Genomic DNA, 17,121 nt, shown 5'->3' on the forward strand with positions numbered 1-17,121 from the left:
ATCAGCCAGTCTTTGTTGGGTAGTGCTTGTCTCTAAGGAACCAGCTGTCAACCCTACTTACAGATGTGGAGAGCTGAGGAAGGCTTGACTGGTGAAATGTGAAAACATCACAGCAGGTCCCTGAGAGTTTTTTTTACAATTGTGCATAATGACCCTTTAGTGGTTTTATACAAGCTGCACATTGACGGAGTGCAAGCCCTTTCTGTTGATGAGGGTTGCAGGGTGATTTTGCGGTGCCTTCATTGCCACATCTGCTTGTTGGTGACTTCCTGTAGTTGTGGGAACCCAGACAGTGACAAAGCTGAGCACCCACTGTAACCCACACTAACAGAATAAATGCAGTTTCTCAACCTTAACACTAGTTCCCATGAAGACAACACTTTGTCTGTAAATACAGCTTTCGTCCACTTGCACATACAAAGCAAAACTTGCATTTAGGAAGCAGTCTTTCTTCTGTTAGGACATCTCTTTCAGAATCCTTTTTCTCTGAGGCAGTTTTCATGACCTGTTCCATGGTTGCTCACATTCTTTTCTTTTCTGTTCCAAATTGATTCTCTCTCTCTAAGCTCCCTCAGTCCTTCTGGGATATCCAGACTTGAACTCAACTGTAATGTGGCTTGATTGCCCACTCCCGCTTATACAAAATATGAGAGCTATGTCCAACATATGCAACTAGGCTTCCATTGCCATACAAATTGGTCGTCAGACTTCATAATGGGAGAATGGTTTGTCAAACAACCGAAAAACAATGGACACAATTTTCTGGCCTGGTTATGCTCTCGCTCAAGTGAAACGAGGCCAGTGAGTGGCGGAGAGGCCAAAAATAAATAAATAACCTCTTATTGTCACAAGTATGAAGTTACTGTGAAAAGCCCCTAGTCGCCACATTCCGCCGCCTGTTCGGGTAAGCTGGTACGGGAATTGAACCCGCGCTGCTGGCCTTGTTCGGCATCACAAAGCAGCTGTCTTGCCAACTTAGCTAAACCAGCCGAAATGAGAACTGCGCCAGGTGCCAAACAGTTTGTGATGCAACCAGCCCACTCCCGTAGACAAAATTGCGACCTCGCTGTAGTGTGGCAAGAAACCAATTATCACCACTTAAGCCCTATTTCCATACAATTAATGAGAGCCAGCCCATATCCAGTGCCCTCCCCAGGAAGTGATCACACTGGCGCCAATGAGTACTCCTTTTCAAAAAGGTCAACCTGGCTTCTGTGGGGAGCCGAAGAGGTGAGTAGGCATATTTGCTCACAGGCAAAGAGCATGGGGATTCTGGATTTGCCAACCCAGTGTTTGGCGAGGGGTGAGGGACCCTCGGCTGGGGGTGGGGGACCTTCCGTAGGAGTGGGCCACCATAGAAGGGTGGGGGGGAAGTGTTGGGGGGGCAACGGGGGACAACCGCTCGCGGCACCACCATGCCAACTCCTGGATAACGTTTACCCGTTCTGGGGGCACACCTTGTCCCTACCCATCTGCTGCAATCACCGCCCATAACCTTCGCCAATTGCCAAGGTCTCTGGCCATGCGGCTGAAGGCTATTGCTAATAGGGAATTGGCAATCATGGTTAAGTGAGCACTTCACACATCGTGGTAGGCGGGCTACGTAGCATGTGGAACTCACTGCTTAGCATCTCAATCACAGCTTGATGCCTGGACACTATGCTTGAACACTGCAGGAGGCAACACCACACACGCAGCAGCCAACATCCGAACACCCAGAGGTTGGGATACAGCTCGGGGATATGTCCAGGGCCAGAGGGTGAGTGGGTGCCATGGGGACAGGGGGATGCCTGGCGAGTTGGGCCAAGGGATCCGAGGTCAGCCCGCATTGTGGACAAAAGTGACAGAGGTGTCATAATGGTTGTGCACAAGGGTGTTTAATGTGTAATACAAGCCCACACTCTCCCAAGGTGCCGCACCCCCCCACCCCCTCCAACCCCCTCTCCACCCCCTACCTCCTTCCCCCCCCAACCCCCCACCCCCTCCCCCGGTGCCCTCAGTAACCCTCAACGTGCTTTGCTGCCTAGCTCTACCTCTACATCTAGGTGTCTTCCCAGGATGCACGTCAGAGGTGGAGGCAGCCAGCTTCCTACCTCGTCCCATGGCCTTTGATGCCGCCAGCGGGCCCCGTCACACTTGTTGGTGAAACATGCACAACTGTACACCTTGTCCCGTGTGCTGACTTCAAGACGTGGCCTCATCAGAGGGGTGGAACTTGGGGGAGCTGGTGGTCACCATCGCCACTCTGTGGGATGGGCCCGGGTTGGCACCCAGCGCCCCCTCCTCCCGGTCGGTGTCCATAGGTCTCTGGTTTTCACCTTGGGATGGAGGGGCAGCTGGTTTGACCCTTGGCTGCCCCTGCATCATCTGGCTCTGCCAGCCCTGGCGATTCACCATGGTCTGCACCATCATGTTGTGCCCTCGGCGATGCTCCTCAGTGACTGGGCCATGCTCTGCAGTGCCTTAGCAATGCCAACCTGCCGCTGGGACAAGCTCTGAGAGCAGGATATGTCCCAGAAAATCCCATCAAGCCCGGTACTGGATTACATCCCCCAGCGAGTCGGACATTCTGCCGAGACCCTCTGCCATGGCCGACACCAACTGCGCGATGCCTTGGATACCTTCACTAATGGTGCTGGCGTCGTGCACCAGGCTTTCCACTGCGGTCGCCACCCTAGCAGTGTTGGCCTCAGTGCCAAGCATTCCGGCCATTATATTACCTCTGCTGGTAATATGTTGTTCTTTGCCTTTTGTTCCAGAATGGTCCGTTGAGTTGATTCTCCCAAAATGAGACTATATCCCCACGCCGGCGTAAAAACACTGGAGTTTTACTCTGGAGATTTCTGCAAAAAAGATCAGTTAATTTAAGGCCTTCCGGGGGCTAGCATGGACCCAGAGAAATTCATGCAGCTTTAGCTGCTGATACGGGCCCCCGCACTTCCGGTTTTGAGTCTGCGCATGCACACAGCGGCGGCCTCCAGCGGCCGTGCTGAGCGCCATGTCGGACTCGCACTGTGGAGGCAGACACAAAAATTCAACCCCGGCCGCCTACAAGGCACTACCCGGTGTCTGATGCCTCCGTCCCCCACCAGGATGGCTGCGGACTCACGCCAGCATCCTGACCGGCAATACCTGGTTCCTTCCACACCATCGGGAACTCGGCCGGTCAGGAGTGGAGGATCGCTGGGCTGGCTCTGTCAATGGGCCCCTAGACGCACGCCGTAGTCTGCGATCACATCATTCTCGGGTCCTGGAGAATCACCGGACCGGCGTCAGACCCGATATCGGCATGAAATTGGATTCTCAGCAATTTTGGCGTGGGGATGCGGAGAATCCAGCCAATCTTTAGATTGAATCAAAACTAATTTATTGGATAACGATTAATTAAATAAAGTTTGCACACACTACTGAGCTACAAATAATAATAAGGTAAGGTTGACTCTGTCTAGCAGTAACCTATAATCTAGTAATTACAAATGATGTCCTCTTGTTAATTCTCTCTAATCTAAACTATTCCTCATGTTGTGATCAAACTATCTCCTCTGCTAACTTTCCACTAACTATCCAGCATTCACTGAGGTCTGATATTTATACTGGGAACTGGAGTTGCCCTCTAGTGTTTGCGTTACACTGAGATGTAATAATTAACCCTTCACTGGCGTACCTATATACATATCATTACACTCGCGGCATCTCCTGCGCCCACATCCTTTGGGACTCCTCCAAGCGACTATGGATCTGCTGGAGTGATGTTGACATTTCCCTCTGAAAGTCCCGGCTGCTCCCTATCGTCTCCATCAGCTCAGAGTACCTCTGTACCACAGACTCAGCATCAGGCTGGGACCAAGCTGGGTCCTGGGATCCAGCAGCCCTCCAACTGCTATCTCGCCTGGGGGTTCCTGCCTCCAGCTGATGTGCATCAGCAGCAGTGTGGTTCTCACCAGATTGTGCCCCTGAAGCCTGTCCACTAACATGGTAGCATAGTGGTTAGCACATTTGCTTCACAGCTCCAGGGTCCCAGGTTCGATTCCAGCCTGGGTCACTGTCTGTACGGAGTCTGCACGTTCTCCCCGTGTCTGCCTGGGTTTCCTCCGAGTGCTCCGGTTTCCTCCCACAGTCCAAAGATGTGCAGGTTAGGTGGTTTGGCTATGCTAAATTGCCCTTAGTATCCAAAAAGGTTGGATTAGGTGGGGTATGGGGATAGGGTGGAGGACTGAGTTTAGGTAGGGTGCTCTTTCTGAAGGCCGGTGCAGACTTGATGAGCTGAATGGCCTCCTTCTGCACTGTACATTCTATGATTCTATGATGTCCCACTAAGGTTCGTCTATCTGTGCAGGTGGAGGGTGGAATGACAACTGTGCCGCGACTATAACGGTTGCATCCTCGGAGCTGCCCTCCCAGGTGGTCTCATGGGCGGCAGGAGAGGGTGCCGCTTGGGATGGGCTGTCGCTGTTGGCTGGAGGACATGCTGGAGAATGGGCATGGGATTAGTGGGAGGGATGGGTCAGTCAGTAAGGCAAAAACAACTCATGTTTGACAGGTGCCCCGGGTGGAACCTGGTGGATCATCACGTCTGTGGCATCTCCCAGCCTCCATGTTGGTGACCACCCTGTCCTCGGCCACGCTAGTCACCTCCAGGGCATGATCATCTAAGGTGGTGAGGATTCTTAAGTCCAGCACACCACCTCCAGTCAGGGCCCTCTCCCAATGATTATGGGAGAGCTTTTCCTGAGGAGATACAGAGGGGACATTGTTAGCCACAGGCGTCCTTCACGGTGGTAAAAAAGGGGGTGTGGAGGGAGGGTTGGGGGAGCGAATGGGGAGCGAGTTGAGTGAGGGTTGGGGGTCAGATGGGGAATTAGATGGGGATGTTCCCTTGGGGTGAATGGGGGGCATTGGTGTCTACTCACTTATGCTGCCCGGTGTAGTTCATTGACCTTTTTTCGGCATTGGAGGCAGTCCTCCTGCTCACACTCCCCGAACTGACAGCTGCCGTCACCTCGTCCCAGTCAGCACTGGCTGCCCTATGGCCCATTCTCCAGGACCCTTGGGGGAACAGGACATTCCTCCTGGCCTCCACCTTGTCCAGGAGCCTCTGCAGGTCCGCATCACCAAATCTTGGGGACGGTCTCCTCTTTGTCAATATTATAAGCTGGCTCTGATCTCCGGGTAAGCATTCTCCAAGGCGGCCTTCAGGACGCGCGACAACGCAAAATCGCCGAGCAGAAACTTATAGCCAAGTTCCGCACACGTGAGTACGGCCTCAACCGGGACCTTGGATTCATATCGCATTACATTAATCCCCCACCATCTGGCCTGGGCTTGCAAAATCCTACCAACTGTCCTGGCTTGAGACAATTCACATCTCTTTAACCTGGGGTTACCCCTATCTCTGGATCTGTAAAGACTTAATTACCTGCAAATGCTAGCATTCAAAGCATTGTCTTGCATCTTTGACTGTCTCTATATATGTTTCTGGAACATACCTCTTCATTCATCTGAGGAAGGAGTAGTGCTCCAAAAGCTAGTGATTTGAAACAAACCTGTTGGACTTTAACCTGGTGTTGTAAGACTTCTTACTGAACTCTTTAAGGAACCCACCATCCTGAAAATTCAGTCCATAGGATTTCAAGATGTAGATACTTTAGCCCCCTTCTGGACAGTACTTTTGCCTGAAGAACCATCAGAGATCTTTTTGTTTTTGCTTTGATTCTTAGAATGTTTGAAGGTTTATACAGAATTGCTTGTGAATCCATGTTTTAAAATGTCTTGTTTTAATGTTACAGCTATTATGTAATCGCTATAGAAGTGCAAAGTCTCTTGCAGACATTTCAGAAGGTTCAATGGTGGAGACCTTTGAATGAAGCAATCCCACTGCTCAAATCCGATAAGCTACCATTAAATGGAGCCCAGATGTATGAACAATTAATGAAAAAGTTTGGTCATAAAAAAGCAGTAAAATGCAAGGTAAAATGTTGGGTTTTTTTGCAGCTCAAAAATACTAAGAAACACAGTTATGCACATTTTTGTATTGCTCCTCATGATAATTATGAAATACCGTGTTTGCGTGGGCTTCGCCCCCACAACCCAAAAAGATCTGCAGGATAGGTGGATTGGCCACGCTAAATTGCCCCTTAATTGGAAAAAGGAATTGGATACTCTAAATTTTTTTTAAAATGATAATTATGAAATAGAATCATAGAATCTCTACAATGTAGAAGGAGACCATTCAACCCATCGAATCTGCACCGACCCTCTGAAAGAGCAGTCTACCTAGGCCCACTCCCCCATCCTATCCCCACCACCCCCAACCTATCCCCACACCCCCAACTAACCTGCATATAAGATAAAGGAGCAGAATTAGGCCATTCGGCCCATCGAGTCTGCTCCACCATTTAATTATGACTGATATGTTTCTCATCCCCATTCTCCAACCTTCTGCCATAACCCCTGACCTTCCTATTAATCTGTGGGTGGCACAGTAGCACAGTGGTTAGCACTGTTACTTCACAGTGCTAGGGACCCAGGTTCGATTCCTGACTTGGATCACTATCTGTGCAAAGTTTGTACGTTCTCCCCGTGTCTGCTTGGGTTTCCTCCCACAAGACCCAAAAGACATGCTTGTTAGGTGAATTGGACATTCTGAGTTCTCTCACAGTGTACCCGTACAGGTGTCATGGTGTGGCAACTAGGGGATTTTCCGGTAACTTCTTTGAAGTGTAAGCCTACTTGTGACACTAATGAAGATTATTATTCTTATTAATCATTGCTGGACACTAAGGGGCAATTTAGTCATGGCCAATCCACCTAACCTGCACATCTTTGGACTGTGGGAGGAAACCTACGCAGACATGGGGAGAAAGTGAAAACTCCACACATACAGTCACCCAAGGTTGGAATCGAACCGGGTCCCTGGCACTGAGAGGCAGCAATGTTAACCACTGTGCCACCGTTACCCCATGTTGTCAGCTATTTTCCATGTAGTTACTAAAAGACTTTGGACATTTAGAGAGGAGTACAAATAAGAAGGGTACCAGACTCAATCAAATGGCACCTTATACAATAAATTTTGTTTTCCTATTTCTGTTATGAAAGGTAATTGCTTTACATTAAGAAAAATGTGCAGAGAGATGTCAGTGGCTCATTATGTTTTTGGGGATATGGGTGTTTTTGGAAAGGTCGGCATTTATTGCCCGTCCATTCCACTTTGAGGAGATGGTGGTGAAGTGTTTTCTTGAGGTGTTGCATTTCATATGGCAAAGATAGTCCCATAATTTTGTTCGATAAGGAGTTCCAGAATTCTGACCCAACAATGTTCACAAAATGTTACACGATATGGTACTGAACCATCGGGATAAGGATGACCCTAGGTTTAGTCTCCAATTAAATGTTAGCAGTTGAAGTGGCTGAAAAATGTAAGGTACCCAGACCATTCCTAGTCACAGCTCTCAAAGTGGGTCATTTTTCTTTTGCAAAAGTGACATGTCCACTGAGGCAAGGGTGTAATAGCACCATCTTGTGATCATTCATAGATTATCATAGAATTTACAGTGCAGAAGGAGGCCATTCGGCCCATCAAGTCTGCACCGGCTCTTGGAAAGAGCACCCTACCCAAGGTCAACACCTCCACCCTATCCCCATAACCCAGTAGCCCCACCCAACACTAAGGGCAATTTTGGACACAAAGGGCAATTTATCATGACCAATCCACCTAACCTGCACATCTTTGGACTGTGGGAGGAAACCGGAGCACCTGGAGCAAACCCACGCACACAGGGGGAGGATGTGCAGACTCCGCACAGACAGTGACCCAAGCCCGAATCGAACCTGGGACCCTGGAGCTGTGAAGCAATTGTGCTATCCACAATGCTACCATGCTGCCATTCGGCTGAAGAAGAAAAATAAAATGAAATCTGTATCTTTCACCCGGTGTTCATGTTGTACATGTGGATAATGTTTATTGTGAAGGTATAACAGTCCAAAGACGAGAATTGGATTATAAATTGCCCAGCTGAAAAATTTGGATCGGAGTTTTCAACTAACCAACTGATGGACTGAGTGTTCTTTGTTTGAGAAAAAGGCTTAAAATCGAGTCCAAAAATTGAGTTGGACACATGGGAAGACTGGCTTTCCAAGATGGCTGCGCTTTTGCGATTTGTCAGGTAACTAGGCAATACAGCTGTGACCAAGGGTCTTTTGGTGTATATGTGGAGTGGCTAGAGATGTTTTTCAAAGCTGACAATATTCTAAAAGATCTTGGGTGGGATTCTCCATTGGGCGACGCTGAAATCGGGAAAGGCGATTTGGCAGAGAATCAATTCTGCCGCCAAATCGAGATTTTCCATCACCTCGACAGCGGCGTCAATCATCAATCGTCAATCGCAGGGCAAGAGTTATAGCTGGGGGAAGGGCAATTATGATGCCATTAGACGTGACTTGGGGGGGATAAGGTGGAGAAGTAGGCTGCAAGTGTTGGGCACACTGGATAAGTGGGGCTTGTTCAAGGATCAGCTACTGCGTGTTCTTGATAAGTATGTACCGGTCAGACAGGGAGGAAGGCGTCGAGCGAGGGAACCGTGGTTTACCAAGGAAGTGGAATCTCTTGTTAAGAGGAAGAAGAAGGCCTATGTGAAGATGAAGTGTGAAGTTTCGGTTGGGGCGATGGATAGTTACAAGGTAGCGAGGAAGGATCTAAAGAGAGAGCTAAGACGAGCAAGGAGGGGACATGAGAAGTATTTGGCAGGAAGGATCAAGGAAAACCCAAAAGCTTTCTATAGGTATGTCAGGAATAAGCGAATGACTAGGGAAAGAGTAGGACCAGTCAAGGACAGGGATGGGAAATTGTGTGTGGAGTCTGAAGAGATAGGCGAGATACTAAATGAATATTTTTCGTCAGTATTCACTCAGGAAAAAGATAATGTTGTGGAGGAGAATGCTGAGCCCCAGGCTAATAGAATAGATGGCATTGAGGTACGGAGGGAAGAGGTGTTGGCAATTCTGGACAGGCTGAAAATAGATAAGTCCCCGGGACCTGATGGGATTTATCCTAGGATTCTATGGGAGGCCAGGGAAGAGATTGCTGGACCTTTGGCTTTGATTTTTATGTCATCATTGGCTACAGGAATAGTGCCAGAGGACTGGAGGACAGCAAATGTGGTCCCTTTGTTCAAAAAGGGGAGCAGAGACAACCCCGGCAACTATAGACCGGTGAGCCTCACGTCTGTAGTGGGTAAAGTCTTGGAGGGGATTATAAGGGACAAGATTTATAATCATCTAGATAGGAATAATATGATCAGGGATAGTCAGCATGGCTTTGTGAAGGGTAGGTCATGCCTCACAAACCTTATTGAGTTCTTTGAGAAGGTGACTGAACAGGTAGACGAGGGTAGAGCAGTTGATGTGGTGTATATGGATTTCAGCAAAGCGTTTGATAAGGTTCCCCACGGTAGGCTATTGCAAAAAATACGGAGGCTGGGGATTGAGGGTGATTTAGAGATGTGGATCAGAAATTGGCTAGCTGAAAGAAGACAGAGGGTGGTGGTTGATGGGAAATGTTCAGAATGGAGTACAGTCACAAGTGGAGTACCACAAGGATCTGTTCTGGGGCCGTTGCTGTTTGTCATTTTTATCAATGACCTAGAGGAAGGCGCAGAAGGGTGGGTGAGTAAATTTGCAGACGATACTAAAGTCGGTGGTGTTGTCGATAGTGTGGAAGGATGTAGCAGGTTACAGAGGGATATAGATCAGCTGCAGAGCTGGGCTGAGAGGTGGCAAATGGAGTTTAATGTAGAGAAGTGTGAGGTGATTCACTTTGGAAGGAATAACAGGAATGCAGAATATTTGGCTAATGGTAAAGTTCTTGAAAGTGTGGATGAGCAGAGGGATCTAGGTGTCCATGTACATAGATCCCTGAAAGTTGCCACCCAGGTTGATAGGGTTGTGAAGAAGGCCTATGGAGTGTTGGCCTTTATTGGTAGAGGGATTGAGTTCCGGAGTCGGGAGGTCATGTTGCAGCTGTACAGAACTCTGGTCCGGCCGCATTTGGAGTGTTGCGTACAGTTCTGGTCACCGCATTATAGGAAGGACGTGGAGGCTTTGGAGCGGGTGCAGAGGAGATTTACCAGGATGTTGCCTGGTATGGAGGGAAAATCTTATGAGGAAAGGCTGACGGACTTGAGGTTGTTTTCGTTGGAGAGAAGAAGGTTAAGAGGAGACTTAATAGAGGCATACAAAATGATCAGGGGGTTGGATAGGGTGGACAGTGAGAGCCTTCTCCCGCGGATGGATATGGCTGGCACGAGGGGACATAACTTTAAACTGAGGGGTAATAGATATAGGACAGAGGTCAGAGGTAGGTTCTTTACGCAAAGAGTAGTGAGGCCGTGGAATGCCCTACCTGCTACAGTAGTGAACTCGCCAACATTGAGGGCATTTAAAAGTTTATTGGATAAACATATGGATGATAATGGCATAGTGTAGGTTAGATGGCTTTTGTTTCGGTGCAACATCGTGGGCCGAAGGGCCTGTACTGCGCTGTATTGTTCTATGTTCTATGTTCTATACCAGAATGCACGTGCAGTAAACAACGTTTGCATGTCATTAGCGGGCCCGACCCGGTATTCTCCAGGGCCTCCGCGATTCTCCGCCTCTGATGGGCCGAGTTCCCGATGGCACGGCTCACTTGTGCTTTCAAAAGTTGTGAAATCAGCGTGGTGGCTGCTGAGGGAGAGAGAAAGAAGGGAGGACCTGGAGAGGTGAGACTGAGGGCTGCTGGCCTGGACACTGGCCGTGCTGGTTGGTGTGTGGGGAGCCCTGCCAAGGTCAGTGGAGGGGGGGGGGAATGGGGGGAATAGACTGAGTGGCTGAGATGATCCCCCCCCACGGGACAGCAGCGTGCCCAGGCACAGATCACCATTACGACGGCTATCTTGCCTCGCACCCACTGACCACTCACCTTGGTCCCTGGTTCTGCAGAGTGACACTGGCCGAGGAGGAGAAGGTGCTAAGGAGGCGAAGCATGAGTCCTCATGTGTACCTGCACCGCTTGTCATTCAAGGACCTGTCAGACCAGGCATTCCGTCAAAGATTCCAGCTCAGCAGAGAAACAGTGCGACATGTCAGCCAAATGATGGCACACCTGACACAAAGAGGGTATGGGGAAGAACACCCGCTCTCGGTGGCCGTCAATGTGACCATCGCCATGAACCTTTACGTGACGGGATCCTTCTGGGTGCCGAGTGGGGATCTGTCTGGGATCTCACAGACCTCGGTGCACAGGTGCATCCGTGCAGTCACGGAGGTCCTATATGCCCAGCCGAATCATTACATCCACTTCAATGTGGATCCAGCCCACCAGGTTGCCCGAACAGCAAGGTTCGTTGCCATCAACGGGATGCTCCGGGTCCAGGGAGTGATCGACAGGATGCATGTCCCCCTATGAGTACCAGCGATACCAGGCTGCTCCACACAAACCGAAAGGGGATCCACTCGATGAACATGCAACTGATATGTGACCATTAGCTGCACATCATACACGTCTGTGCCCGATACCTGGGCAGTGTGCACGACTCCTTCATCCTGGCACACTCAACGATTCTTGACATCGGCTTGGCTCCTGGGTGACAGGGGTTATCCGCTGTGGACATGGCTGCTGACGCCTATCCGGAGGCCACAGACCGATGCGGAGCCCAAGGATGTGATTGAGCGGTGCTTCGGATTCCTGAAAGTGCAGTTCAGGTGCCTGGACCACTCTGAAGGGGCCATCCAGTATGATGCTGAGAGGGTCGCCCGCATCATGGCTGCCTGTTGCATCCTCTACAACATCGCACAGCAGAGGGGCAACATGCTGCAGGTGGAGGATGAAGGCCAGGCCTCATCCGCCGACCGCACTTCGGAAAATTGGACCATAAGACGGTGCTCCTTCTCCCGGCATACAGGCAGAAACGGAAGCGGGAGAATCCGGTTAAGAAAGTCGTGCAGTGCTGGACTGAAGCAGCAGAAGAGTTCCTACATGACTGCTTGGAGTCAGTGGACTTGTCCATATTTAAGAACTCAGCGACCAATCTAAACGAGTATGCCTTCACTGTCACAGACTTTATCAGCAAATGTGTAGATATCTGCATGCCAAAGAAAGTGGTAGATATGTTCCCTAACCAGAAACCATGGCTTAATCGGGTGATTGACTCCCTACTTGTAACATTATGTAGAATGTCTACAATATAAAGGGTGAATGTAATATCATAATTGACCACCAGATAGAGCTAGCTGCAGAACTATATAAAGCACTGACTTTCAGGCTTCTGTGAGAGGGCTGGAGAGAGTGCAGAGGAGACGTTTAGAGCATGCAGAGAACAGTTGTAGATACAGTGTAGAAACCAGTGTTAGTGGAGTGTAGATTATTAATTGCTATAGGAGTAAGTGATCGAGCTTTAATAAGTAATGTAATAAATGTTAGCTTTGTTATTGAACTTAGCTTCTGTGATTTTTGTGAACACTACAACATCCATCCTGATAATAAGAATCACAAAGAACACCATACTACTGAAGGCCAGGTCTGAGGCATTCAAGTCAAGCGACCCTGACCTATACAAGAAATCCAGGTACAACCTCCGCAAAGTCATCCGGGATGCCAAGAGGCAATATCAGACCAAGCTAGAGTCACAGAGTAGCGTTACAACACGTCGGTTGTGGCAAGACTTAAACGACATAATGGGCTACAAAGCGAAGCCGAGCAGAATCTCCAGCAGCAGCGCACCCCTCCCTGATGAACACAATGCATTCTATGCTTGGTTCGAGCAGGAAACTATCACACCGTTGTCAACTGCCCAGCAGCCACGGACACACCCATACCCACTGTCACAGCTTCCAAAGTCAGATTGGCCTTCTTGAAAGTGAACCTTTGGAAGGCTACAGGTCCAGACGGGGTTCCTGGTCATGCACTCAGATCCTGCGTGGACCAGCTGACAAATGTGTTGCCGGACATCTTCAACCTCTCCCTACTCCGTTCCGAGATCCCCATCTGCTTCAAGAAGACCACCATCATACCGGTGCTAAAGAAGAACCAGGCAATGTGTTCAATGACTACCGTCCAGTGGCCGTGACATCAATCATAATGAAGTGCTTCGAGAGGTTGGTCATGAAGCACATCAACTCCATACTCCCAGGATGCCTAGATCAAATGGAATTTGCATACTTAGCCCCCTACTATACTCCCTATACACACACAACTGCGTGGAAAAATTTGGCTCCAACTCCATCTACAAGTTTGCTGTGGACACGACAGTAGTGGGTCGAATCTCGAACAACGATGCATCAGAATACAGGAAGGAAATAGAGAGCCTAGTGGAGTGATGTAATGACAACAATCTCTCCCTCCATGTCAGCAAAACTAAAAAGTTGGTCATTGACTTCATGAAGCAAACTATTGTTCATACCCCTGTATGCAGCAATGGGGCCGAGGTGGATTTGGTTGACAGCTTCAAATTCCTAGGTGTGCACATCACCAAAAATCTGTCCTTCTCCACCCTCGTCGACACTACGACCAATAAAGCACAACAGCAGCTATACTTCCTCAGGAAACTAAGGAAATTCGGCATGTACACATGAACTCTTACCAACCTTTACAGGTGCACCATAGAAAGCATCCTAGGGAGCTGCATCACAGCCTGGTATGGCAACTGCTCAGCCCAAGACCGGAAGAAACTACAGAGACTCGTGGACACACCCTAGTCCATCATACAAACCCGCCTCCCATCCATTGACTCTATCTACACCTCCCACTGCCTTGGGAAAACGGGCATCCAGCTTATTCACTCTTCCAACTTCTTCATCAGGCAGGAGATAAAAAAGTCTGAGAACACGGACTAACAGATTCAAAAACAGCTTCTTCCCCATTGTTACCAGACGCCTAAACGACCTTCTTATGGATTGAACTGATCACTTCGCACATCTTCTCTACCGAGTAGTACTACACTCCTGTATGCTTCACCCGCTGCCTGTGTCTATGTATTTACATTGTGCACTTTATGTTTGCCCTTTTATGTATTTTGTTTTCATGTACAGAATGATCTGCCTGAGCTGCACATAGAACAATACTTCTCACTGTACCCCGGTATACACGACAATAAACAAATCCAACATCGAACGAGGAGAATGCGGAGGAGGACCAGGGTGGGCAGAACATGGAGACTGGGAGGCAGGCAAGGCTGCATAACGTGTGCACCAGAGTCAACGTGCACGGCACATTCTGATCATCTCCAGGTTCACCGACTGGGAGGGGGGGTGTAGAGGGGGCGGACTGGCCAGAGGCAAGGACAGCGCATCGCATCCCAACCCCACACCCCTTCAATTCCTACCCCCCTCCCCTCTCAAGCCGCCGCTCCAGCAACAACTTCTGAACCGCGGGGTTTTACTCACCAAAACAAATCCCAAGATCACCTGATTTACTTTTGTAAAGAATGCCTTGGGGATAAAAATTGGAAGGCTCTGAAAGACGAACAAAAACCTCGGTAGGACCGTCATTTTCACTGTCTGAACCCGCTCCGCCAATGACAACGGGAGCACATCCCACCTCCAAAAGTCTCCCCTCATCTGTTCCACCAAACCGACCATGCAGCTGCTCCCATTCCTTCACCACCTGGTTGCCCAAATACCAAAATCTCCCACCACCACCTTGAACGGCATCTCATCCAATCTCTTCTCCTGCCCCTCGCCTGAATCGCAGAGACCTTGCTCTTACCCATATTCAATTTATATCCCGAAAATCGACCGCATTCCTCTAATATCCGCAGAATCCCTCCAATCCCCCTAAGCGGGTTCGATATGTATAAAAGTAAATTATTCGCGTAAAGCAGTGTTTTTGAAACTTTTATTCCGGGGACCCACTTTTACCAACCAGCCAACCTTCGGGACTCAACCCGGCCGACCTTCACGGGCCATGCCAGCCGACCTTCACGACCCAAGTCAGCCGACCTTCGCAACCCACGCCAGCCGACCTTCAGGGCCCATGTCGTCTGACCTGCGCGACCCACCATTTTCTCTTACCTTGTAATGTTTAGGGGAAATGTGGTGAACCTCCAATTTCTAGAGGATGAAAACATTTTCAGTTTCTGCACTTTTTTCCTGTAAAGGTTTATCAAATAAAAACTCCCCCGAACTTGTAAAAAAAAGGCTGCGACTGTATAAAAAAGATGCGGCCGCACTGCGCATGTGTGCCCGCTCATCGGTGCGCATACGCAGAGTTTTGCGTATGCGCACCAATGAGTAGGCACCTATGCGCAGTGCGGTCGTATTTTTTTAATATGTTCGTGGCCATTTTGAAGGCCGCTTGCAGCTGCCGTTACTAAAAGCCAGCTTCTGCGCGCGTATTTGCATGATCGGGAGCGCGCGACGGATGGCTCCGCGGCCCTCCCGACGCCCGCCCGCGACCCACCTACGGGTCACGCGACCCACCTACGGGTCACGCCCCCGACCGTGACAATGCCTGGCGTAAAGCGAGACCCTGTGATCCCCCCCCCCCCCCCCTGACTATCCCCTGCCAGACCCTCACCGTTCTCAGTGCCAATGGCAACGACTCTAGCCAAGGAAAACAGCAGTGGCGAAACTGGGCAGCCCTGTCTCGTCCCTCGGTGTAACCAAAAATAATATGATCTCACCCGATTCGTTCACTCACTTGCCACCAGTGCCTGATATAACAACCGCACCCAGTCCACAAATCCCTGCCCAAACCCAGACCGCCCCAGGACCTCCCAGAGGTTTTCCCATTCCACTCAATTAAAAGCCTTCTCTGCGTCCATGGCCACCACCACTGGAGGCATCATGATCACATTAAGTAACCTCCTGATGTTGGCCGCCAGATGTCTCCCCTTAAGAAACCCCGTCTGGTCCTCCCTTATTACCCCTGGGACACATTCCTCAATCCTCGAGGCCAAGATCTTCGCCAGTAGTTTAGCATCTACATTTAACAGGGAGATTGGTCTATATGACCCACATTGTTCCCCATCCTTATCTCGCTTTAGAATGAGGGAGATCAATAGCTGTGACAATGTCGGGGGAAGTACTCACAGCTCCTTTGCCTCATTGAAAGCCCTTAAAAACAGCGGTCTCATACCCCTGAGAACGTCTTGTAGAATTCGACCGGGTACCTGTCCGGATCCGGGGCCTTACCCGATTGCATCGCCTCCAACCCCTCCACGTCTGCCAGCCAATTGGGGCCCCAGGTCCTCCACCAACTCCTCATCAACCTTCGGGAACTCCAATCTTTCCAGAAACCGCCTCACCCCTCCACCCCGGCTGGGGGTTCCAACTCATGCAATTTACTATAAAAGTCCCGAAACACCCCATTCACACCCGCCAGTTCCAGGACCGTATTCCCACCTGTGTCCTTCACTTTCCCAATCTCCCTCACCGCCTCCTGCTTCCTCAACTGGTGCGCTAGCATCCTGTTGCCTTTTCCCCATACACATATGCCACCCCTCTCACCCTTCTCAACTGCCCCACCACCTTACCTGTAGATAATAACCTAAACTCCATCTGCCATTCCTTTAGCAGCCCCGCCTCCGGGGCCTCTGCATATCTCCTGTCCACCTGCAGGATGTTCTCCACTAGCCTTTCTATCTCCATTCGCTCCGCCTTCTCCCTATGTGTCCAAATCAAAATAAACTCCCCCCCCCGTGACCACTGCCTTCAGTGCCTCCCAAACCATACCTGCAGAAACCTCACCGTGTCATTAATTTCCACATAACCCTGGATGGACCTCCTCACCCGCTCACACACCTCTTCCTCCACCAACAATCCCACATCCAACCTTCATTGCAGGAGCTGGACACCCCCACTTTGTTCACTCGTAGATACACCCAGTGGGGGGCATGGTCCGACACCACTATTGCCGAATACTCGGTATCAACCATCCCTGCTAACAACGTCTTGTTAAACATGGAAAAGTCTCTTCGGGAGTACAACTTGTGCACATGGAAGTAAAATGAAAATTCTTTCGCCCTTGGTCTCCCAAATCTCCACGAATCCACCCCACCGATGTGCTCAATGAACCCCCGAAGCTCTTTATGTTATGGGCCAGGGTTTAGAAAACCCCAAAATGTATCATGGAGTTCACCTGATCCACAA

General features: G+C 49.8%; 1 protein-coding gene across 1 annotated transcript in view; it reads left to right on the top strand.

The window, feature by feature from the left end:
- ankar (ankyrin and armadillo repeat containing) overlaps positions 1 to 17,121 on the top strand; it is a 397,884-nt gene that overhangs the window by 95,732 nt on the left and 285,031 nt on the right. Inside the window, exon 6 of the mRNA XM_072494724.1 lies at positions 5,787 to 5,967. Coding sequence (XP_072350825.1) covers positions 5,787 to 5,967 — 181 coding nt within the window. The remainder of the gene's footprint in view (positions 1 to 5,786; positions 5,968 to 17,121) is intronic.

Source organism: Scyliorhinus torazame, chromosome 2 (genome assembly GCF_047496885.1).
Source record: "Scyliorhinus torazame isolate Kashiwa2021f chromosome 2, sScyTor2.1, whole genome shotgun sequence".
NCBI classification, from domain to species: Eukaryota; Metazoa; Chordata; class Chondrichthyes; order Carcharhiniformes; family Scyliorhinidae; genus Scyliorhinus; species Scyliorhinus torazame.